This window comes from Ixodes scapularis, unplaced genomic scaffold (assembly GCF_016920785.2).
Source record: "Ixodes scapularis isolate PalLabHiFi unplaced genomic scaffold, ASM1692078v2 PGA_scaffold13__105_contigs__length_92229423, whole genome shotgun sequence".
NCBI classification, from domain to species: Eukaryota; Metazoa; Arthropoda; class Arachnida; order Ixodida; family Ixodidae; genus Ixodes; species Ixodes scapularis.
The window spans coordinates 53,191,460-53,216,005 of NW_024609839.1; the positions used below are offsets into that span (position 1 = coordinate 53,191,460).

At 46.9% G+C, this 24,546-nt stretch overlaps 1 protein-coding gene across 1 annotated transcript in view; it reads right to left on the reverse strand.

Moving 5' to 3' along the window:
• The window catches only part of LOC8033367 (neuroendocrine convertase 1), a 53,690-nt gene extending 30,627 nt beyond the window's left edge, over positions 1-23,063 (reverse strand). Inside the window, exons 1-2 of the mRNA XM_029995556.4 lie at positions 22,880-23,063; positions 2,333-2,437 (exon numbers count right to left, since the gene is read on the reverse strand). Of these exons, the coding sequence (XP_029851416.3) occupies positions 2,333-2,437; positions 22,880-23,044 (270 nt within the window). The 5' untranslated portion in view covers positions 23,045-23,063. The remainder of the gene's footprint in view (positions 1-2,332; positions 2,438-22,879) is intronic.
• Positions 23,064-24,546: the final 1,483 nt, after the last annotated feature.

Sequence of the window (24,546 nt, forward strand, 5' to 3'; positions counted from 1 at the left end):
TGATGCAAGTTCTGCATGCTGTGTTGAGCTTCACAAAGTCGCACCGTCTCTCTTTTGGCGGTCACAATTGGTTGATTGGCTGATTTTGGCTCAGGCAGCGCTTCATCTCCTCAGCCTGCCACTGTCCAGTGTTGGCGTTGAGAGGGCATTCCCGAAGCTCAGGGTCATATTAACAGGAAAGAAAGAGTGCGCATCAATGAGGAGAACCTGGAAACGTACATCTGGGTGTACTATTATAAGATAACGTAATCCTGATGTACAGAAGGTAAAGTTCTATGTTTTTCGGGCATAGGCTTCATATCTGGCTTGTTCGTGCTTCTCAGGTTTTTCCTTGTTTCTTTTATAGCTGCACATATTTGCCAAATAAAGTGTCCATTTCTTTTTCAATGTATACGTGTGGCGTTATTTTTTGAGTGATCACAAATATCAGAGCTACAAGGATCATCCGATCTGGTGTCCGTTGGTGTTTATTTTATATTCATCGAAAAAAGCAGATAAACTTTTGTGATCATAAATATACGCCGAAAAAAACCGAAAATCGAATTTTAAAATAAACACCGAAAAAAGTACGCCGAATTTTGAAAAAATAGAAACCGAAAACGCAGAACCCTAATTATAGGCATGAACCCGAAAAAGTATGCAGGCTTTAACCTAAAATCTGTCGAAGCATAAAGTGCGCATTTTCCACTATGCTAATAAAATCCGTAAGTTTTTCTGTTTTTTACTGAAGGATTTTCAAGTGCAAGACGTATTTTAGAGCGCAGCTCTTAGGCGCTCGGTCGCGTAGTTTGCAGCGTTGCCGTCGCCGTAACCGGAGGAGGAGGGGAGGGTACGGAAGAGGAGGGAGAATGGAAGAGGACACGGATTAGGAGAAGGGTGCGGAAAAATGATCACGTGATCCCCGTCTCCTCTTCAGCACCCACCTCTCCTCCTCCTCTGGACCCTCCCCACCTCCTCCTCCGTACCCTCCCCTCTTGCATACCCTCCCCCATTTCTCTCCCTTGTACCTCCCCCCACTGCTGTGACGACCTCTCGAAACACATGCACAGACCTCGTATTTCAACATCAGTGCTTAGTCCAGCACCTCGAACTCATATCCTGCCACTTATCAGATCACAAGGCTTCCTTCATAACAATCAAGGACTGGGAGAGCATGTGAGGATAGTGGTTTTTATTTGTAGATATATTTCTTTCTTTTTCAAATTGTTTAGCACGGTTAATCGCAAAATCACAATACTTCAAGAGCGACGCTCTAATTTCGCATTACAAATATTTCTAAACGTCTTTCACTTTTTGTTTACAAATTGATTTTCTTTTTTTTCTTTTTTTTTTGTAACGGCGTTTTAGGGATTTTGCACTTCGCTCTGCTTGTTTTCACTGAAGTTAAAAGATCAATGAGCACACTTTTTGTTCTTAACAATTCAGAATTTGCGGCACACGACTACCAGGCACGGCCAGTAAAATGTTTTGTTCAAGCCCGAGCCCGGCCAGAGCACGAAAAAATGCCTGCTACCCGGCCCGAGCCCAGCCTGCGGGCCGGGTCGGGCTCGAAGCTTCTGGCTGGCCCGGGCCTGTGCAGCGCTCTGCTCTAATGTATCAGCCCAGCGTCTATAGTGTGTGACTCGGCTCTCATGAGCTCTCTTTTCAACGAGAAACACGCCTCTTGTTACAGTTTGTGCGTGACTCGCACTGCTTCGGACGAAGGAAACCCTGCAGCTCGCCGCTGGGCCCTCTCGTATAAAGCGCGAAACACATGTACGACGAAACCGTCCGATCCGACGTCCGACCGCGCAATACGACGGTCGGAGGCGAGGGTTTTCAACGCTCTCCGAGGCTACGAAAACCCTCTCCCCCCAAGGTCGTTCCGGCAGTCCGCACGTCGGATCGGACGGTTTTGTCGTACATGTGTTTCGCGCTTAAAGGCCCGTTCACACTCTTGCGACTGCTTGCGACCTCTTAAACCTGGGTTCCTTAAAACTTCTTAAACCAGAGAACACACTGGCGCCATCTATTGGGAAGCAGTGTAAACTCGGCGGTCCGGCATATTTTTTTTTTTTTTTTTATTTCTCGCGCAATATTTTTTCTTTTTTGGCTCGGAAAACTTTTGTCAATGTTATAAACGAGCCTTTCTATGGGTATTACGCACATTTGACCTCGGAAATCCCGCAAAACCTTCGCTTTTGTGAAATGCAGTTCTAGGGTCACCGCATAGATGGCGCCACAATGTCACTGTGTCCCCTCATTCTAGAAACATTTAAGAAGTTGTAAGAGATCTCGTCTCTCTCAGTCGTACTCGGTCGCAAGAGTGTGAACGGGCCTTTAGGGTGCTTACCCGCTGGTCCATTGCAAGCCTCTTCGTGACGCGTCTTGCCGAGCGCCGGGACCTGTCCGGCGTGTCCATCTTGCGGAGCATGTAGGTGTCCTCGAAGCCACGCAGCTGGAAAACAAAAGACGGTCTGCAGACACTGACTGTTTCTTTCTTTTAGACTTAGGCAAGGTGGCGCAAGCTACCACCCGTTACAAAGTTATAGCCATTAACATCCATCCATCCGTATGACGGTTTTGTATCATTGGTAATACAAAAACTGTCTGGAGAATTGTCCTCATGCGTGGGGCGAACATCTCTGGTTTTTGAAGGATGATGCGCAGTGTGGCGCTTCCACGGAGCTCTATGCTCGCCGTGATTGGTGGTGTCCTGCTGTCCAGTCGCCTCAACTCCGGCCGTTCGCTCTGCTAAAGTGGAAAGAGAGGAGTGCTTTGTGGAATGAGCTTGTCTAGCTTTTCTTTAGAGCATGCCTTCCAGAGCCAGGTGCGAGTCCCACAAAGGGCTCTGTCCAGAGCTGCGCCACATTCGCCCTCGTACGATTTGTGCACACAGTATAAGATGCTCATTCGTATATGAGGCAGTTCATGCGGTGGTGCTAAACACTCCTTTACCAGAGAATCTTTTTAAGGCGAAATCCTTATATGTATCATCGTTCATTCGACCTTTAAAGTCCTTGAGCAAAAACACGTCGGCGACACAAAAGCTACCAAAACGTTTACGTGACCACTCAGGCGATTTAGAGGCAATGAAATTAAGAAGGATGACAAAGCGAAACAAGAGGAATCAAAGTGAATTACGAATAATCAAAGTGAAGAGGAATTAAAGAGAAGTCAGGGGAGTACGAGGAATTGTGTGCGTGAAATCTGGAAATAACATGTGAAACAACTTAAGAGAATGTGAAAAAAGTGAACGTGAAACAGTAAATCATGCGTCTGTCCTTAATGCATCAGCGCTTATCTTTCGCCTTCAAGTCGTTTCACGGATAACATAAAAAACCCTGTGAATTTTTTTTTTTTTTTTTAGAGGGAGAATATAACGATGATTTGTTTCTTTCCTCGCCTTAAGCTATCGCCGAAACAAATCCAGCAATGTCGCCTGAAACTGCCACTCCAATTGGGTCTTTCGTATTGTTGGAGACTGTACACGATGTGGTAATGCCGAAACGAATGCTGCCAATCCGATTATTGCGCGTCCCAACGTGCGCCCGTGTATTCGCTCTAAGAAGCGACCGCTTGAAAGGTTCAATTGGCCCCGAAGATTGCGCCGCGAGAGCCTCATGGTTCTCGTAAAAGCAACGAATCGAAGACGAAATCTGCAGAATTTTCGAGAAGACTGTGATCGATCCTTTCGTTTTCTATCGCGGCGGCGTCAACAGGCAAACGAATTTCCAAAGATAGCATTCAGCGCACTGCCATATTTGTCTGCTGGGCCCGTGGAACGCTTTCTGAGCCTGCGCGAGCTGTTGCTCTGTTGTGTTGTGCGGTATATCAGACGCTGCGTCCACGGTTCGGTGACTCAGCATTTTATTGGCCGGCTCTGGCATGTCACAGCGCTAGTGACAAACGTGAGATCCTCGGTAGAGCCAACACCAGCCAACGTTACGAGGTAATGTAACCGATCGAGCAGCATCATAAGCGCAAGTCACCATGCCTTTCTTTCCGTGTACTGTTGTTTCGGTGATGATAGAACACGTACAGAAAAATTACGAACACCATGACGGTGCGCTTTTGACGCCGTCTGATTGGTTTGATGCGCTCGCAGCGTCAGCTGCGTTTGGGCTTAAGGTGAAACGAAGTATAGAGCATAACCAAAGCCGGTAAACAGTCTCATCTATCTTCGAGTCACGTCACAGCGTCTTTGGACGCGTTGACTGGACACCGGCCAAACACTGACGCAGCACTCGTGAGCAAGCTGTGTCTGCGCTCCACCTCACTGGGATGGCATCAAAATCCTGAGCGCGCACAGGCCTCGTATTCTAGGTGGCGTTGACAAAACTCTTAATATTTTTTTTTTTTTTTTTTTTTGCTATGGGTGGTTACAGGTTAAGAAAAGTTTTTGAAGGAAAGGAAGGCTGGGAAGGTGGAAGCAGACGGAATGCTGGAGGGGGGAGGATGTTTCCTCCTCTCCTCCCCGGCGTTCCGTTCGCTTCCTCCTCCCCCAGCCCTCCTTTCCCTCGAAAACTTTTCTTAACCTGTAACTTCTTGTTATGAGGTCCAGAGAAGGAAAGGAGAGCCGGGAGAGATGTTGGCCTCCTGTACGGGGCGAGTCGCTACACGGCTTGGGGAGAGGGGAGGAGCCGTAGGGTGGCTAAAAGAAATGGTCTGGCAATTTTGAAACCACTCCAATAAAATGATGGGGCTTTGGCACAAGTGCGGGTTTCAATTTAACAACCTTGCTGTTTGCGGAGTGCGGTATTTGGTCAAAGACGGTCTGCCAAACCAGTCTGACTCAAAAAATGAGGTCTTCGTAAGCCCTCTGGACTAGCCGACGTGGGGCTTCCGGGATGAGGAGTTCCCGAGTCGTGGAGGAAGGTAGTCTATTGAAAGTGTAGCGTTGAAACAAGGTTTTATGCTCTTCTTCGTATTCTGTGCATACTAGTGGCACGTGTTCAATATCCTCTAGGGCTCCACAGTGTAGGCAATCAGGACTATTGACTCGTTGAAGCTTGTGCAGAGTTGATCTTGTGTTTGCGCAGTTTGCCCTCAGCCGATGTAACATTGACGCTTGTTCTCTAGACAGCTTGCGGGGGATTGCTGGAGGGGGCGTCCTTCAGCCGTCTCTCGGTGTGGGTGGCGCTTCTGGTAGAAATTCCGTATAAATCGCCATGCTTCGTTGTACCGGCGAAGGGAAATGGTTGGGGTCTCAAGTCCATGGGCTTCAGTAGCGAGGGCATCCGCTTTCCTATTTCCCGCAATTCCAGTATGTGCAGGAACCCACTGAAAAGCAAGTTGCCAGCCCTTTCTTTCAGCCGACTTGGCAGATGCTACAGTTGTTGCAGTCAATGGAGTGCCAGTCTCGAGGTTCTGGAGAAGATGAAGAGCAGATTTCGAATCTGTGAGGATGACTGCTCTCCCTGGCGTTCCACTTCACACTAGCAGCTCCAAAGCCCGCCAAATGGCCACCAGCTCCGCAGTAGTAGAGGTTGTGGCGATGTTCAGTCTGTCTGCAATGCAGACATTGTGAGTTGGGATGAAGACTGCTGTCGTGGTAGTTCCTCTCGCCGAGCTAGTGGAACCGTCGGTGTATACTTGCAGCCATCCAATATACTCTGTGTAGAGTACTTCCTGGGTCAAAAGGCGAGAAATTGTCCCAGAAACACTCGCCTTGCTATGCATGTAAGGGAGGGTTTCACTTATCGTCAGTGGTACTTCTAGATAGGGCTACGAGAGTGGAGGGATAGGTCCGGGTGGTCCTGTAAGATCCTCGAACTGTCTCGCCAAATAGCCAAAGCGGGAGTTCGGGCGATCAAGGACGCGTGAGAGTAGTGAACTCCCAGAGCAGGGCCGTAACCAGGGGGGGGGGGGGGGGGTTCTGACCCCCCCCCCCCCCCCCCGAAATTTTTTTCTGGGTACGGCCCTGGTCGGTGCACTTGCAGCCAGCCGATTTTAATCTCCACCTCTGCGCACGCGCAGTGGCGCTGGTCGGCTACCGGGTACCAAACCGGGACCGGTTCTCCGGTTTGCTGTAACTCTCCATTATATGCCACTGATGCACATGATTCATAGGCAAAAATAAGACAATAGACACTTTCAAAATGGCCGCCGTTGTCCCCGAAACCCCCCCCCCCCCCCCCCCCGAAATTTTTTTCTGGGTACGGCCCTGTCCCAGAGGACCTGTAACTGACTGTAGGTGTTAAGCATTTTGTAAAGCCTGATAAGCGTGGCCGTGAAGCTCGATGCTGATTGGTTAACGGGGGAGGTCATGTGACCAGAGGGCTAGGTGAGGAGGAGCTCGACCACCTGTGCGCACTGAGGGAGAGGAGCTCGAGAGTATGAAAGGCTCTGGAAGATCGCCGGGTTTGTCAGCCCGATTAGCGGCAGTATCGCTTCATTCTATAGGAACAAAGTAACGAGTGTACAGATGGTTAAACTATCTTATGAAGAGCGCAGTGAGACTATCACTAAATGTTTGTGAGGCTCGAACGTCTCACGTATGAAACACCATTGCTTAGCAATTTCTCATTTATATTTTTGAACGCTAGTTTTGTCGCAGATATTGTAACTTGTGCTTTAAAATATCAGAATTGTGCAGTTTCTGAGGCTTTTTTTTTTTTCCTTTTGCGAAGTGACGATTTGTGCGTTTGAGCAGAACTTTCCCCAACTGTACACGGCCTCACGATAAGTTGGTGTGATACACTCGAGGTGGAAATTGAGGAAGATCTTGCCAGTGAGTGACACAATTAACCCCTTCGTCGGTCAGCTGAACATACCTTTGAGCGCGACCTGATATCGTCAGGTTTTGGCAAGTTAACAAGACAGCTGGGGAGTATGCGCATGAAGTTGATTGTCATGAACACGTGCGCAAGTATTTATGCTGCTAATCAACACCGAACTATAACTTTTTTTTAAATAATTTAAACTGTTTTTTTTTTTTTTTTTTTGCTGTCGGCGTTTCGTTAAAAACAGGAAGGGGGTAGTCCAATAATCGCTGACAGGATGAGAACGGCACAGCGTCTTTTTCGGGTGCCCGACTTTTTGCATGCCCTTTTTGTTTTCCGTCCTGCTTCGGCTGCTGCGTGTGCACGCTCCAGGTTGACGAGACGCCAAGGGGACATCGAAGGAAGATCGCGCTGAAGGCAGGACCAGCCTCGTGCACATTAATCGAAAAAAAGTACTCGATTACAATTATACTCTCGGTGAAAAAGTATTCAATTAGATTCATTGTTTACTTCGGAAGAAATGTAATAGAAAAAGTAATAGTTACTTTTCCGATTACTTCGGATTTTCAAAACGAAAACTTTTTTTCAGCCGGGTTCAAAATTGCCATTTTCTACAGGTCCAATATTGGATTAGAATCATCGAACTATAGACTACCTATCTTCTCAATCCACCACCTTCAGTAGACTATCTTCCCGTCCGAAACCTGGTTCGAGGATTCTTTGGCAGGAAACGTGTGCAAATGACGCCATTATAGAAAGGGGAAAAAATAGTAACTGTTACAAGTAATTTTAGTACTTCCATATTACTCTTGAGATCATTTCCTTGAATGTACGTATTCATATAATTACAAAATTACTCCAAAAACTAATCGATTACAAGTAAGTCGATTACTTTTAATGAGTACGGAACAAGTATGGACAAACTTACAGAAGGAGTGACTACAATTACAATTACAATTTCTAATTGAGAGCTAAAGTAAAGAAAATAAACAGTTTCTCTCTTCCTGTACCAACTGACTGTGTTTTGTGACTTTGTAACTACAGTCGGATTGAACCCACAGAGAAATGTTGTCCCAATAAATTATTAGTGAATCAAAATGTTCGTGTGGTGACTTTTGGTAAATGGCCGCGGCAGCACCTCCGGACTTTTTGTGTCAACGCCTAAGCGACCCTTTTTTAAGGAACTGCATTTTCGTATCTGACATTGTTACTGCCCAAGATAAGAAACCGGTTCCCACCGCATGTGCTCTTTAGATATGTGAGAAAGTCTTCGAGGCTTGAAGGAATGCATGTGTACGCCACTGTATACATGTATACGCCCGACGGGGTCCGCGAGTCTGGCCAAGCCTCGGGGCTAAGGGAACACGTTTGAGGTAAGACTTTCAGGGATCTCGTCGGAGAGCGGCCGTACCCATCGCATGGAGACGCGTGTTTACTTGATACCAGCGTCTTCAACGAGCATAAACGCCGTTGATGCTTGAGACGGGCCCTCTTTGGGTAGGCGCCCGCTCGGCAACTGCTGCGCATTCCCACGCGAGCGCGCCATCGATCAACAGACGTTTGCTTTCGGATCCCATCTCGAAAGCAGACGCTCGGACGGAGGCGTCCTTCGACTATGCTCGGGCTGTCCGAAAAAATGATCGGCCATAAGCGAGCAATCGCCGATTACTGCAACATGATTGTCCGAACGGCGTGACCAAGGCCCAGCTGCTGCTGGAATTTCTACGTCATCAACGGCGGGCCAACGCGCTGCGCAGAGTATATCCGCGAGTGCCGAGTCAAGAGTTGGGCTGGGACTCGGGACAGAAACCTCGGCCGAAGACTCTGACCGAGTGTCCGATCTGTCCCACACAACGGACAGTTTATGACGTGTAAACTTCAGCACAAACGGCCTTGCAACAGCCTCGCAATATAAGAGCTGGTGGCTGGACGCGCCTGACCCTTCGGTTGACGGCGACCGAACACGAAAGCAGCCTCAAAAAGACGGCAGCCTCAGCGAGCATTTCCCCGGACGAAAGGAGGCTTGGGAGGGGACGCGCGTCGACGCGTCGGGCTCCGCCGTCTCAAGCAGCTGTGCCCTTTGTGTGTCGCGTCCGGAGTGCGAGCACCGGGGCCGTGACGTCTGCGATGTCCCGCGTTGCTGTCGCGCCACCTGATTATCCCCGACCGCCGAGGGAGTTTAATCAGGATCGCAGCGGGGATTAGCCGGATTGAAAATGCGCCTCTTTTCTGGGCCGCCGGCGTGCTGGACGCCTCGCGTCGGCGGAAGAGAGCTCCGCGGCGCCCATCTGTCCGCCGGTGGCCTTTCGTTGACGGGACGTCTCAGCCTAAATTCAGACGCAGCCGACGCTGCGAGGTAAAGGGACCACAAAAGCGCAAATTACTGTACGCCTTTTCTGCTTATGATTGGTTCAGCGATGCTATGCGCAGCGCAAGTTCGTCTGCTTCTTTTGCGGAGGTTCTGGTGACGTCAGAATGCCGAGCTCTCATTGGCCGTGTTCTAAAATTTACTCGATCCTACTCCAGGGTAAAGGTTTCGTACCTTGGCGTTCTAAAACCAACCCGCGTCCAGCATTTTTCAATCTGTGGTGTCACGTGACACGACCCGCCGGGGTAACTGGGATTCGTTTGGGTAAGATTTGGAACACAGCCATTGGCTTTCATTGGAGGATAGTGCGTAGACCTCGAGGTAGCTTGCTTTGATGTCTACCCACCATCCTTCAATCAGAGCCAGTCAGAGCTCGGTGTTCTGACGCCACCACAACCTCCGCAAAAGAAGCAGACGAACTTGCCCTCCGTATAGAACACGCACAGAAACATGAGGAACACCATGAAGGTGCACTTCTGACGCCGTCTGCTCGGGCCTAGATTGCGTCACGACGGCCCGTGACATCATAGGTTGTATCCGAAAGCAGACGACGCTTCCTCCTCGTTGTGAGTTGATAGTGAGCGTCTTGTCCCTTACAAAAACGGGTCTCAACATTCTTTTTAATTTTTTTAGACTTCTTATTGACTTTCCGCGATCCTACTGAATTCCTTTATAAACGCATTTTGTTTTGACTATTGTCAAAAAACTTTTAAAAAAAAAATATTGAATTTTTTTGTAGACTTATTTATAAAAAAATTAAAAACAACTTGTAAAGACGTTTTTCTGCAGGTTTTCTAAAAAAATTCAAAAGGAAAAATAATGCATTTTGTTTTGTAGACTTATTTATAAAAAAAATTAAAAAGAAGTTGTAACGACGTTTTTTTGTAGGTTATTTTTAGGGCTGGGCGTCGATTAAAAGATTTAACCCGATTAATCGCCACCCTTTAATCGATTAATTAATCGATTAATCGGTCTCGTTAATTTCCACGCATACTATTTCTAAAAAGTCAGAAATTAATATTTGTTTTCTGTTTTTGCCTTTGCTGAACATGAGGTAAAGGGCCTAATACACAAGTTTTGTTATGAATCAACCTTGATGTGTAGTTAAGAACAGTTTGAAGGCACTGACACATTATTACTTCAGCTGCATGAGGTAAAAGGTTCGGTGATATTATCCGGCAAGAGCGACCTCCTTTGATTGTTCACACTATAGTCTCTCTCTGCTGCGCTAGACGGACACTCAAACGCTATTGAAGTGGCCGGGAGACGTGTAACCTTCAGCACCTTGTCAGGAGTTAGAAACCTTCCCCGTACAGTTTAGGCTAAATTCTGACCTAAAGTTTGTTTGCCCTTCATAGAGGTGTTCTCGTCCACGTCTGCGTGGTGGAAGCGTTAACTTTTTACTTCATTTTGGTTCGTTAAAATATTACCGATTAACCAGTTAAAAAAATTAATCGCGATTAAAGCATTAATCGATTAATCGGTAGGTTAATCGATCAAATGCCCAGCCCTAGTTATTTTCTAAAAAATAAAAAGAAAACTTATTGACATTATTTCTTTATATTATTTTATAAAAAGAGACATTTTTTTATTATTTTATTTGGTCTGCGGTCGTGTGCGGGGTCCGATATGACGGATTTTTTTTTTTTTTTTTTTACTTTTTATTGAAAATGTGTTGACTTCTTGTTCACTCTGATTACTTTCTTTTGACTGACTTCCTGTTGACATGGTCAACAGAAAGTTTGTTGATTTTGTGTTGAAACTTCTTTTATGATTTTCTTCTGCCTGGAGACAAAAGAAAAGCTATTGACTTTCTATTAACTCTACGTTGGATCTTTTTCTGTTGACTTCCCGTTGAAAGTGTTATCAGAAATACCGCAGACGTTCTGTTTACTTCGTGTTCAAATTATTCAGTTGACTTTCTGTAGCCAGTGTCAAAAGAAAAGCTACAGACTTTCTGAAGACTTTTTATTGAACAGTATACATCTTGGCTAACTGTCAAAAGTCACTAAGTTTCTCAATAGTCTCTGACAAGTTGAGAACCGTAGGGAGGAGCTTCCGTTCTCCTGCCTCCAGCGCAAACCTTCTATCCTTGACCACTCTTCGACGTCTCGCGCTTCTCGAGCTCGACTGCGCAGTCAAAGCACGACGGAAGTCATGGGGCTCGTGCTGGAGGCCAGGCGTTCGAAAAACACGCCCAGCCGTTCTCACTTTGTAAATGACTATCGTGGCATTATTGGCCCTATTCAACTAGTAAAGAAGAGCAAAATAACTATTTTAAAGTGGAGCAACCGCCTTGACTGGTTTCGTCCTGAGTGGTGCTATGCAGAGAAGCGATAACATTTGTTCTGTGAGCCGTTTTTGTGGATGTTATTTTAGCGACTACACGAAATTATTATTAGTTGTACCAATGTTTTTAGTAAGAGATACAGTCCACGAACTTCGAAACACTGTCTACCCTTTGACAGACTTGCGAGAAGGAGACCGGAGACTTGAAAAGTTAGTAAGTGCTGAGGTGGTCACCGGCCAAATGATTACCTTCAATATGTAGGCTATATAAGGCTCTGGTGCTTTCAACAGGACTGTGTTTCTGGTGTTGAGTGCTCGATGGTGTTTCTGTTTGTTTACATTGCTTATTTGTGGGATGTGTATGTACACTATTTCCTAACGAAATTAAAAAATATAGTTAAAAAATTGAGCGTTTTTTTAAACGTTAATCTGAGGTTCCGTCAAAAGGAATTCAACAAAATTTATGTAAGAAGGAATTCAAAAGAATGTATGTAAGAAGGAATTCTAAAAAAATTAAGTGGCCAATTTTAACTAGGAGTTAAATAAGTCTAAAAACATCAAAAAAGTTTAAAAAGAAATTCAATACGACTCCAGAAAATTTTCAACAAAAATTCAAAAGAATTTAATTACAGATTTTTGTAAGGGGTGGTTTTGCGGATTGTGTCTGGTTTAGGCTATTTGCGGCACGCGATGGAGGGTGGGGAGAATTGCTGAAGCACTGTAGAGTGCAATAAAACCACGAAGAAATTGCGGCAGAGTGACATATCTCGTCGGTTAGGTTAGGTCCCGTCCGAGAAGTCTACGAGACGGAAGTCGGCCCGAGCCAACACCACCTAGACAGAGGCCTCCGCATGGTTTCCTCTTCCTCTATGAAACGTCATCACAGTCGGATCGCGCTCGGTCGGCTATTGGACCCGAGCCCGACCTTCGATGCGCTGATTGGCCACGAGCCGCAGCCGAACACTGACGCAGCACTCGTGCCCAATCTCTCGCCTCGGTCGATCTGACTATGATGACGCGTGTGGAGGCCTTCTGTCCAGGTGGTGTTGCCCGAGCAGACTCAAGGCCCGAGCAGTAAACGACACAAACGCTGGCTCGTGCTAGAAAACATTTCGCACCGTTCTAGCAAACAATCTTCCATACCGTTTTGCTTCTGAAGTAACGTCCGGGTCCTTATGTCGGCGAATCGCGAATGCAGCACGCCACAGGCGGTCCCCTCGGAGGCGATCCCGGCAGATCAAATGCGACCGGTGAATCGTCTGAAATCTTGGGCCGAAATCTTATAACATTTGCTGGTTATTGCTTGACTCAGAAAAGATTGTTGAATCGTACATTATTTCCTATGGATGATTGCAAAGGCCTTTTGGGCTGCTTCTGACGCTGAGTGAAACAACATCTGACTTAACAAGAAGATATCAGAAGAGTTGAAAGCTAGCTTCGGTTTCGGTTTCAGCGTGTTTCTAACGATGAAAATTATTTTAAAAGTCTTTGGGAAAATTTATTTACAGCTCTAGACGCTCAATTTCATGCACCCTTTCAGAAAACAGTTCGCATGTTTATTCATGTGTTGAACCTATTTTGATGCAAAATCAGTGAGTTTCAGAATTGCACCGTTTTCAGCGGTATTCACACCACGAAAAAATGTTGGGGGTTTCTCGCCTGTGTGCGCATCACGCGACAAAAACGTCAAGCTTCTGCAGTGTCGGCGGTAACGCGTTGCAAGGAACGGCGTTACCGATGCTCAGTCGTTACCGCTGAAACGGAGCGTAGTCGTGTTACTGTTTTTCGGTATGCGTAGCCACGTACTCGTTACGTTTTCGAAAACAGGGAGGAATAACGTACTTACGTTCCTTATTTTGAATAACGGGTAACGTAGTTACGTTCCTCGTTGCATATTCCCAAACGTAAAAACAAAAATTACACTTCAATGTTTTGTGCTCCTATAGTGCCAAGTCATCCGAATTCTTGCGGGCTTTTATTTTTCGCCTTTTTCTTTGAGTTTTTCCTTTTGAGTATTCGGATGTAACTGTAAAAAAAGATAATTTAATTATGTTAAAGGCTTCATGAAACGATATCGGGTTGGAATGTGTTGGAGCCACTGCAAGAGTGTCGAATCGAAGTTTTTACCGGTTCGGTTCGGGTTCCGGTTCACGGCTCTCGGTTCGGTTCCAGTTCAGTTGCGGGAAGTGAAAATAACGGTTCCATCTGGATTGAACCGCTAAATTGAGAATATAGTTTCCGCGTTGTTTTGGAAATAGGCACTATCTCAACCGTGAAACGAGTAACTATGTAGCTTTCTATCATTCCTACAATTCACATTTAATTCCAGGTACCAAAAATAAGAAATTGCGATATTGATTTCGACGAAGCAGTAAACGAAAATCTAGATGAACATACAAAACGTCGTGTCTATACGACTCAACATCTATTTGTTTACCTCAGTCGCATATATTTTACCTGAATCAAAAGGTCGCCTAAAATACCCGTGATTGATACAACTTTGTGTCGCAGTATTGAAAGTCGAATCTAGTTGTGTTCTTAAAATTAGAAATTAATTACAGTGCATAAAATTGTGAAATCGGGACGTCTACGCCATATATATCCTGAAATCTAGTTTACAAAATACGTTTTCCAATATATATATATATATATATATATATATAGGCAAAAGTGATGTGCGCAGACACAGCAGCCGTAGGATGAAAAGAATAAAATTCTAATTTAATGGCGAAAAAAGTCACGCAAGAAAAAAGGGTGAAGTGCCGAAAAAAAGTTGTATTAGTTTACGGGAATAATGAAGACTAGGCACAAGAGCGCTAATTACGCGGGAAAGAAACTTTTAAACAGGACGGAGTAAAAGTCAAAGTTAACAGACAAGAACTTACAAAAAATAAATTGTTAAATGAAAAATAAAATAAAGAATTGAAAATAAAAAATGTATAAAAAAATAAGAAAAGGGCCTGACGTCCGTCGACGTTTCGGCAGTGGCACTGCCTTCTTCAGGACGGCAGCCCGTCCTGAAGAAGGCAGTGCCACTGCCGAAACGTCGACGGACGTCAGGCCCTTTTCTTATTTTTTTATACAATTTTTATTTTCAATTCTTTATTTTATTTTTCATTTAACAATTTATTTTTTGTAAGTTCTTGTCTGTTAACTTTGACTTTTACTCCGTCCTGTTTAAAAGTTTCTTTCCCGCGTAATTAGCGCTCTTGTGCCTAGTCTTCATTATTCCCGTAAACTAATACAACTTTTTTTCGGCACTTCACCCTTTTTTCTTGCGTGACTTTTTTCGCCATTAAATTAGAATTTTATTCTTTTCATCCTACGGCTGCTGTGTCTGCGCACATCACTTTTGCCCATATATCAACGGAAGCATTTGTCAACATTCGTCACTCTTTATATATATATATATATATAACGATGCGCCACTAAGCGGCAATCAGAACGCTTGTTTTCCTGACTAACATGGAGTCCATCGCGGTGAATACGCTGTCTGGACGGTGGCACAAAACTGAGAGAGGAGGGGAGCAAAGTTTGAAGGCCCCACCTTAGCCTTTCTTCATTCCCTCCCTTTCCATTTTCCTCCGTCCTTCAGACACCCGATTCGATTCACTAGAGTTCACATGGAGGTCTCTATTCGGCTTGAAAATCTCAAACCAACCTCTTGAAAGGGATCGGATTGTACTGGATTCGACGCGCTTGGCTAGCGAATCGAGGCGTTTACATGGGACGATTCGATACGCTAACTGGAATCGACACGCGTAGTATCCATGGAAACGCAGCCATGGTTCCGCGACGCGCCCTTCTGTGCTTTGTTTTTATCCAGCCCACAGACACACAAAATTGCCGTTCATCGCATAAAAGAAGCAGTAGGGCGTTTCCAGAAAAGATGGAACAACCACGTCCGGCGACCATTTTTAATTTTGATTAAAAAAAAAGTGTTTTGCTGGCTTCGTGCCCAAAAAAACAAAAACAATTCTCGTTCAAAAAAGAAAAAAAAAAAGATTGTATTTGCGAAACAAAATATATAAGCACCCTCTCAATCACGTGCGCGTTTTGCGTAGCGCGCGATGTGTCAGAACATGACGTTATCTGGATCAAAAGATAATTTAGAAAAACAGGATTTCTCTATGAGCCGACGACGTCCACCTTAAGCGTAATGTCATCAAAGCAAAACGTAAAAAAAAATACATTGCGGGAGCCTGTAGCATTTATTTTAGAGAAAAAAGCTTGTCAGCAAGGACAAAAAATGTTTATCTTTCTTGCCGACAAGTGTTTTTCACTTATATAAATCCTACGAGCGTTCACAATTTCTTGCTTTGACGATATTAGACTTAGGTGGACGTCGGCTCATACAAAATGATAATTTTTAGACATCATGCAAAAGACATGATGACACGATTACAGGACTATCAGCGCGGGGGCGCCTCGAGCTTATATGTTCCATAAGCACGTGTGTGCTTCATACGCTCGTTTGATTCGAACATCTCTGCAGACCGTCCTTTGTGTGATGTGTTTGAGGGTGACGCGTTCGGTGGCGTGGGTGTGGAGCTTTCAGGAGGCGACGTGTTTCGATCGCGCGACAGCGCCCGAGTGGCCCTCGGCGCACCGTTGCGCGGAGTTGCTCCGGAAGAGCGGGATTAGGCGGGACCTCTCCGAGGGCGCAGACGGTCAACATCACGCGAGCAGCGCGACACTCAACCCAGAAAAAGCAAGCGTATATATGTATAGAGTTTCCCGCCTTCGAACGCCGTATATATAAGCGTGGCAAAGGGCCGGCGAGTCTTCGCTGTGACAACCGCGCGAATAGCCTCTCTGGACATCGATTTCCATCGTCATGCTCCTTTCGAAAGGGGTCCATATCACAAGAGCGAATGACATTTTAGCGAACGGCGACATTTGAGCGAATGGTCGTTTTAGCGAATAACGGGGGCGCGCGTTAACCCATCCGTCGCGCTGCGCTTTACGCCGCTTCGCGGCGACAGTCTGCGGCAACTCATTACAAAAATATGAACTCGCTTGGCCCACCCGAAATCGCCGCTTCGCGGCGTCCGACTATTCGCTAAAGTGTCGTTCGATGAAACGTGGGCGTTCGCTAAAACGTCATTCGATCGAGTGAGTGCCTCCCTTCGAAAGTCTGCACCCTTCTGGGAATTCGCGGAAGAACTGCACTATGGCGGACAACACACGACCAAGATTGAAACCCTGAAAATGGGCCTTCAAAATGGGCCTTAAAAATGTGCTAAAAAATGGGACTTTCCCAGGAACTTGCGAGGCGAGGAGGAGAGCGCGCGCGCAGCTTTAATAATAATAATAAAATTATCTTTATTTTCGTGTGAACAAAAAACAACCCGAAGTTCTTTGCTTTGGTGCATAAAGAACGAGTAAACGCCAAATTAACACAGAACAAATAAAACACAGATCACAGACAGGTGGCGATCCTTTGCAATTGCTTGCGGTAAGCAGAAAAGTTGCTAACCGAAAGTAGCAGAAAAGATTTAATCGGCGCTTCAAATGGGAAAGGGAACACGTGCCCGTACCAAATACTTTACTATAGGGGGAATACATTCCACTCTGCTCATTTGCATGAGACAGAACGCCTACAGCGCCGAATCCAGCCCTGACGGAGTGGAGGTCCGCGTCAGTCCACGCGCAAGTGCACGTGGATGTTCGCGGCGGCCGCGTCGGTGTCGTCTCCGATTCCACCTAAAGCCCCTTCATGTTTCAAAAGTAGTGCAGGGTGCGTCGATGCACGAGACACGTGGAACGTGCTACCCTCGGGAAGATCATGGCGGCACAGCGCAGCAAAGTATTTAGCGTACCACTGAGCTGGAGTTTAGACGCCATGTTATTCTTAGAAGTGGCGCGCGGCACGTGTCTCGCGCATTTCCACAACAATGAATTTGGTACGTATAGAGCATCAATATCATCGATAGCCGAGACCTTTCTGACGATAAATGGCTCTCGCCAAGCCCGGAGAACCTGTCCGCGCCGAGGCTATTGTAATTGAGAGGAGTGGAATGTATTCCCCCTAGTAAAGTATTTGCCCGTACCTTCGACCAAATACTTTGACTGCATCGCCAAGAAAAGTTGTCCCCGAGTACAGTTGGCTTTGACCACGTTGGTCAAAGCCACGTGGTCGAAGCTATACTCTGTTTCATCTTATGTTGTACCACAGTGAAGGCAAGAAGCGCGAGCTCATAGCTTGTGCCGCCGAGATGTGCAGAAGGAGCTCGCGCTTGCGGCTTTTCCTGTGGTACATCATAAGGTGAAATAGAGCATATATGGGCACACGTGCGATTGCCCAACCTGAACTCCCATCGAAGCTGGCCCGACCTAATGTTACTGGACTTTGTAAAAGTAGCGCTACAGTATAAGTAGCGCCAAGCTTCCCGGTCGCCATTTTGGTTCATAGAATGGGCAGCTTTTCCTTGACCTCTCCATTCTTGGTGATCTAAATTCGTTGGTGACGGGTATAGCTATGGAGGGACGCTTTTTGAATATCGAAATTGTGTTATCCACGCACCTGCGAGACAAGAGCACATGCTCGCACCGCCAGCACACGCGGCGTGGGTGCTTGGAGGCATTGAAACATTATGTTCCCTCTTTAAACACGCAAGAACAACAATACCATTGTCAAAGAGCTGTGGAGATAGGCATGATTGATAAGTGGATCGCATGCGCAACGACAAATACGCTTATATGTCAAGGAATGCACTCAGTATACGATGATCCACGATTTGGGTGCGACTGGTTCACAACGACCTTCCGAAGTTGCCATGGCAATCAGTTGCCATGGCAATCACCAAATGATGATTGCCATGGCAACTGACACTAATCAACCAATCACATTGTGAGGTTTCGTCATGTGTGTGTTGGTATCTGCTTGTGTCCGTCTAGCAGGTAGGGGAAGGCTTTAGGGGAAGGCAATGGCGCTACACTCCGATGCATCCAGTGACTTTAATGCTTTCGATTGTGCCATGTTCATGAGTCCACGAATATGGCGCGTGCAGCCACAAGAACGATCGTTCAGCGTCCCTGCACGATACCTCATGCTTTTAGCTTTGACTTGGCTCGCGCATAAAGTGAAACAGACTATATTCCGGTGTTCGTGTCAGGGCGTGCGGCTTGCTTTCCGTCGGCGGTGTTGGCTGTCGTCGGTCGGCGTGTTTGCGCGCTCGGTGGCGGTGACTCGGCCGTCTGGGGCCGTTTTCCGCACGAGCAGCAGCAACAGCAGCGTGCGGCCGCATGTATATATACTACCCTGCTCGGGTGACGTGACTCCGTGAGCGGACACTGCATTCCTCGTGAGGCGCATTCCGCGCACACTGCGTGGCTGCCGGCCAATATGCGTCCCGGAGAAGGCGAACAAAGGACTAGTGCACGGCGCCCGAGCAAAGATTTGTATACGCACCCACCAACACCCTTTAACAATCTCCCAGAAATATTTTACACAAAACACATCTATAGACGTTGTTTTCGTTTCCTTTGGTTCTCAGTCAGGTGGAACGTTCCGTATTTAATACGCGGGATGAAAAAAAACAAATTCCAACATTGAATATGCGAGAAAATATATAGGTGAGGCAAAACAAGAATGTGTGGCGATCACCATTTTTTCGTGAACACGTTCCAGCGGCGTGGAGAGATCAAAACGATTTTTTCACGGATACCAAAAGTGACGACATTCAAAATGGCGGCGCCCTTGTGGAAAGGTGTAGCATCCACCCCCCTTGCCCCCGGAGCCGTCCCAAAATCCAGACGTGTAAACGTTACCAAAATAAAGTAACTAGATACCGTCACTCGTTACTCACTGTAAGAGTAACTAGGTGAGTTACACGATACCGTGATTCAAGAGGAACTCGATACTCGAAAGTAACGCGTTCTTGTTACCCTGAATGTGTCGTTTTTACGAAGCCGCTTCGTCGTAGGTGATAATTCCTCGCTTTTTAACGAGGTCATTCAAGGACAACTGTGCGTATACTGACATGGTTTGTACACACCTTTGTATGGTCTATCTGGGAGTCTTCTCACAAAGGCTGGTTCCCACATCTGCATCAACGGCGTTGAGCCGCATTGCGCCGTTCAGCACCGCTCCTCCCCATTGGCTCGTCGTAAGCGTCACCATAGCAACCGGTACGTCGGTCGGACTCGACGCAGGTGTGTGAATCGCCGTTAACACTCATACGGCCTTGAATTGGCTCCGATACGGTCTTTCGTAAGGTTTCGGCATTTTTTGCCCCCTTCCATCCGTTCACCAATTCGTTTATTCCTGTCATGTGTGTGTGTTTGTGTGTGTGTGTGTGTGTGTGGTTTTCAAGGTCACTGGTAAAACTCCGACAACATTAGATTTTCACGAGCTCAAAACGTTTCCACTTTTACACTTAAAGCCGGGATCGACGGAATCACCACTTTCGCGTTGCGGTGCCCATTTTGAGTGCCGACAATAACCTTCCGAATAGCCTCTTGTTTTCGATTTTTTTTACCAGGCTCTGCACACTGTTTGTTTCCCTCGTCGGGGCACTTCTCTCCGCAGCAACAAAGAGTGTGAGCACAGCTGTCGAAAACATGCGATTGACGTGTGCACGAGCTGCACACATCTTCTGGAAGGATTAAATAAAACCGCGCATTCATACTATTAATACGTCATCCAAAACACAACGTGTATAGAAACTGTCTGCCTCTCACTCGCATCACGCTGGTGTCATACTGGTCGTATACAAAAGCTGTCTGCAAACACGTCCGAAGCTCACATGAAACAAATATGGTTACAAGATGCTTGGAGCGCACATACTTCTGTCGTTACGTCTGCAGCAAACATGTACGGGTAGTGTCACTGTGCACCTGACTGCACGCGTAGGAAGTGAAGGACGAAGGCAGTTATAGCTTCGAGTGTATCCACTATTCGTTCCAACCGGAGCTCTGTGCTCCGCCGTCCCCGCTCCGCTCTCACCTTCTCCTCTCCCTCGGTGTCTACCCGTATATTCACTGATAGAGCACTGCCATAGCTTCCCATATACTGACAAAGCCTGGCAGATCGCCACGAAAAGCGGCCGCCGAAATGGAAAAGGTGGAGCGGCAGAAAACGAATGGGAGAAAAGCCACGTGACTGGCGCCCCGCTGCGGCGAGACGCCGAAACACACTTCTCCCGAGCGAACAAGTGTGTTTCGGGTCCTCGCCACTGCAAAAGCTGTGCGCTGACTTCCAGGTGCCCCGAGAAATGGCTCTTTGCCGCTCTGTGCTACCAGATCGTCGCGCTCCAAATCTGCGACCGGACACTCTATGGCTCCGTCGTCGAACTGCCAGGATTTGTGAGTATAGAGGAGGCTATGGCTCTGCACGGACCTTTCTTTTTTTCTTTCATCCCAGGTTCGTCCCGGACCTTGTGTAATGGTAATTTACCCGCCCGAACTTGGCCCAGGTGTGTGAAACCGGGCCCGTCCCAAACCCGAGCATTTTCTATGTTACCCGGCCGGGCCCGGCCGCCAGTCACCTTTTAAAACAGGCCCGGTCCATGACCCGAATTTGATGTGAACCCGGCCCGGCACGGCCCGTCCCCTTATAGAGCAGGCCCGGGCTCGGTTTTGATGTTATGTTGTTTAAACTTCGCCGCGTGGAGTAGGGAAGAAAGTATTGCTGGTACGCAACTTTTTCCAATTGTATGTTAGTACCTGACGGAGCTACGAATAACTCGTGTTAAAATTAACTAGGTTAGTGCAATTGCGACGCCACAGAGTGATATTCGCCTAACAAATAAAAAATAACAAAAGGTGGCAATGAATCTATCGGCCTATAGAGCTAAGCAACAGACGACAACTTCTACGTGGATTTACTTTTATTCCCGAGACGAGTTGAAGGGCACTATATACAAATGTCAGATCAACTATATTTCCACTCTCAATTTGCTCGCATGAAGCTTTCTACAAATAAACGGTATTTCTTCTAGGGCGGCACGGTAAAAATCGTTGCTTTTTCCTTATTCCGCAGAATTGCCAGGGACTAGCGAGGGAAGAAAATAAAAGTGAGCTTCCGACAAACATTTCATTTGCAGAATAAAAAGAGTACGGGTTTTTGAGCCAGAGCAAAATAGCTTATCCAATGAATCTGGCTTTAAGCACGTTCTGCTCTCTTGAATAATGCAGCCCGCGGAGGTAAAGTTCTTTTCACTTCTAGCACCTTGTTGCAGGAATACATAAAACCTTCTTGGCAAAAAAAAAAAAAAAAAAAAGATTCCTTGTTTTGAGATTTTCATTATTTCATCAGGTCAAAGCTGTTTTCCCACGACTCGCTGGACTCGGGCCTTAGCCCCAAGCCCGACCCGGGCCCGCAGATAGAACCGTGCCCGACCCAGATCCACCAAAAAGTCGCACCAAAAAGCAAAAATGCCGGTCCGGGCTTTCGGATAAGCCCGATCCCGTGCAGTACCCAGTCACTGACAGCCCAAGAAACGGATGGCGCGGCGAGTCCCGTGACTCTTGTTTTCGCTTCGCAGCCAATCAGGTTACGGCATCGGTCGACAAGAACGTCGAAGGACCAATCACGAGGCACCACGCGTGTGATCATTATAGACCACACCCTGCGTTTGATAAGATGTCGCAGCTATACTGGTTATCGCAAAAAAAAAAAAAAAAAAAGATTTTGCGCATTGCTTATTTGCCGCGCGAATTAGTTTTTGAAAGATTTGGTTGTCGGAGGGAGAAGGAGATGCTTTTGGCGTTTTAAACGGTTACGTTTTCTATAAGATAACATCTAATCTAAAATTCACCTACATATATACCTCTCCACACAAAGGGACAAATTAGTAATGCTTCGCAAAAAATCAAACTTTTTTTTTTTTTTTTTTTTTTTTTTACGGTTGGGATGAAAACGAGTATAAAAATATGTATACGGGCGTGACTTGTCGGCTGCACTGAAGATGCATAAAGGACAGCGCTGGGGGAGTGCTCACGGGAGATAATGGCCCGAAAGACATCATCGGGCAGGGACACGACAAGCCCTTTAAAACTTGGGTCTGACGTATACTGAATAAAAGATTAAAAAGCGCGAGCCAAACGAGGACGAAGAAGACACGTAGACGACAAGACAGTCGTTGAGAGTTAGCGCCTGTCCTGACGTCTTTGGGTGCTCATCGTCCTCGTTTTGTTCGCGCTTTATTAACCTGTTGACAAGTGCGTGTCCTTTGCCTTTCGCACTGACTGTTTTTTGTGACGTTTAACTGACTATACTCGTTGTCACATTGAGGGGAAAAAATGTTTTCGTGCAATTTTGATACGCTTCGCGAAGTATAGTCACCTTCCTAGATTTGGTTGTCGGAGGAGGAACCGATGCTTTTAGAGTTTGAAACGTGTAGGTCTTGATAATAAAAACATAAAACTATTATAAGATGAACACCTACATGTGATTTATCTTCACGTGACAGGGGAAATTAATAACGTTCCCCGACGAACCGCATATATTTTTTTTTTCTGCAGTTTCAACGGTGAATACGAGTAGAGGCCATCAGCCTCTATTAGTACTCACGGGTCCTAGGTACCGGTATCCCAGCTCTTGCGCTAGCTGTGCTGCTTCCAGGGGCCCTCCGCGTACGCGCACGGCCCACGCGTTCAGGTAGCGGGCCTCTTCCGCGGCGACTCCGACCAGGAGCGCGGCTAGGAGCGTCGTCCGGGCGGCGGTGCGGGCGTTCATGACGGCGTCTGGGCCACTCGCGCCGCGGTGTTCGGAAACCGTCCGAAGGGGGGAGGTGGGGGCGGGCCCTAGTGACGCCGTCGGCGCGGCCCGCACCCACGTCTGGAGAGTCCGGCCACGGGTCGCTCATTGGCCCGCCGGGACGCCCTGCCCCCTCCCCGGCTCGCTCAACACCCTGCTCACGGGGAACATCGCTGGACATCCCAAAAAAGGAACTCCTCTCTTCCACCATTAGTGAGGAACTCGGTATGTTAAGCCTAACTTATAAAAGCATTTGCGGTAACGCCCGAGAAAACGCCGGATAGTAAACACACTCTTTAAAGGGAGACTTGAACAAAATTTGAAATATACCCGTCGTGTTCAGAAATAGGCAGAATATGGTCCACAATATCCGTAAATGACAATCGCACATTTGTATTTTGAGCCTGATGGCTGTGTTTTTCGCTATATACGGCCCACTCTGGCAAGCGCTCGGAGAAGCAGACAGCGGAGAGCACGTGACATCCGCCGCAATCGTGACGTAGATTGTCTCGGGACGAGCGAAGCTGCGGCGAGGCTCACGTCGAGAGGATGTTTTAGCCGTTCCAGCCACCGAAGCGGCCGAAGCACGCCAGAGGGCGGGCTGCCGCAACTAATCCCAAAGCTGCTTCTGTACGAATTTTGAGTGACGGATTAATCTATAATCTTGTTGAGGGGCAGCGACATCTGATACGCACAAAAGAGAGTGTTAGGGAAAGGGGAGTTCCCCCTCCCCTCTTCTCTCGTGGTCAAACGAGTAGCAAGGAGCCCCTGGTGGATGTCGCTGAAGTCCCCTTTGTAATGCCCGTCTAGGAACCTTGACAGGTAGTGGCGATGCCTTGAACCTGACGTCAGCCCGCGAGCTCTCCAGCCACCACGAGAGAACACGGGAAGGAGGAACTCCCCTCTCACTGGGACTCTCTTTTGTGTGTCCGAGGCGTCCCTATTGTACCTCTACAAGATAATAGAATATTACACCATCACTCAAAATTCGTACAAAAGCAACTTTGGGGTTAGTTGCGGTGGCCCGATCGCTTGCGTGCTTCGGCCACTTTGGTGGCTGGAAATCCTGTGGACTTCAGCCTTGCCGCAGCTTTGCTCGTCCCGAGACAATCTACGTCACGATTGCGCCATATGTCACGTGCTCTCCGCTGGCTTCTCTCCGAGCGCTTGCCAGAGCGGGCCGTTTATAACGAAAAATACAGCCATCGGGCTGAAAATACAAGCGTGCGATTGTCATTTACGGATATTGTGGATCATATTCAGCCTAATTCTGAGCACGACGGTTATATTTCAATTTCGTTGAAGTATCCCTTGCCAAGGCGATTTTTTTAGCTACTGCAACTAAGTATACTTCCGGAATCACCGGGCTTTACCCTTTCCGGTATGCAATTTAGTATCACGAAATTCAGAATAGTTATTGTAAAATCGGCAAGTGAAAATGATGCCAAAACAAACATTCCAATATACCTGCGCTTCTCAGT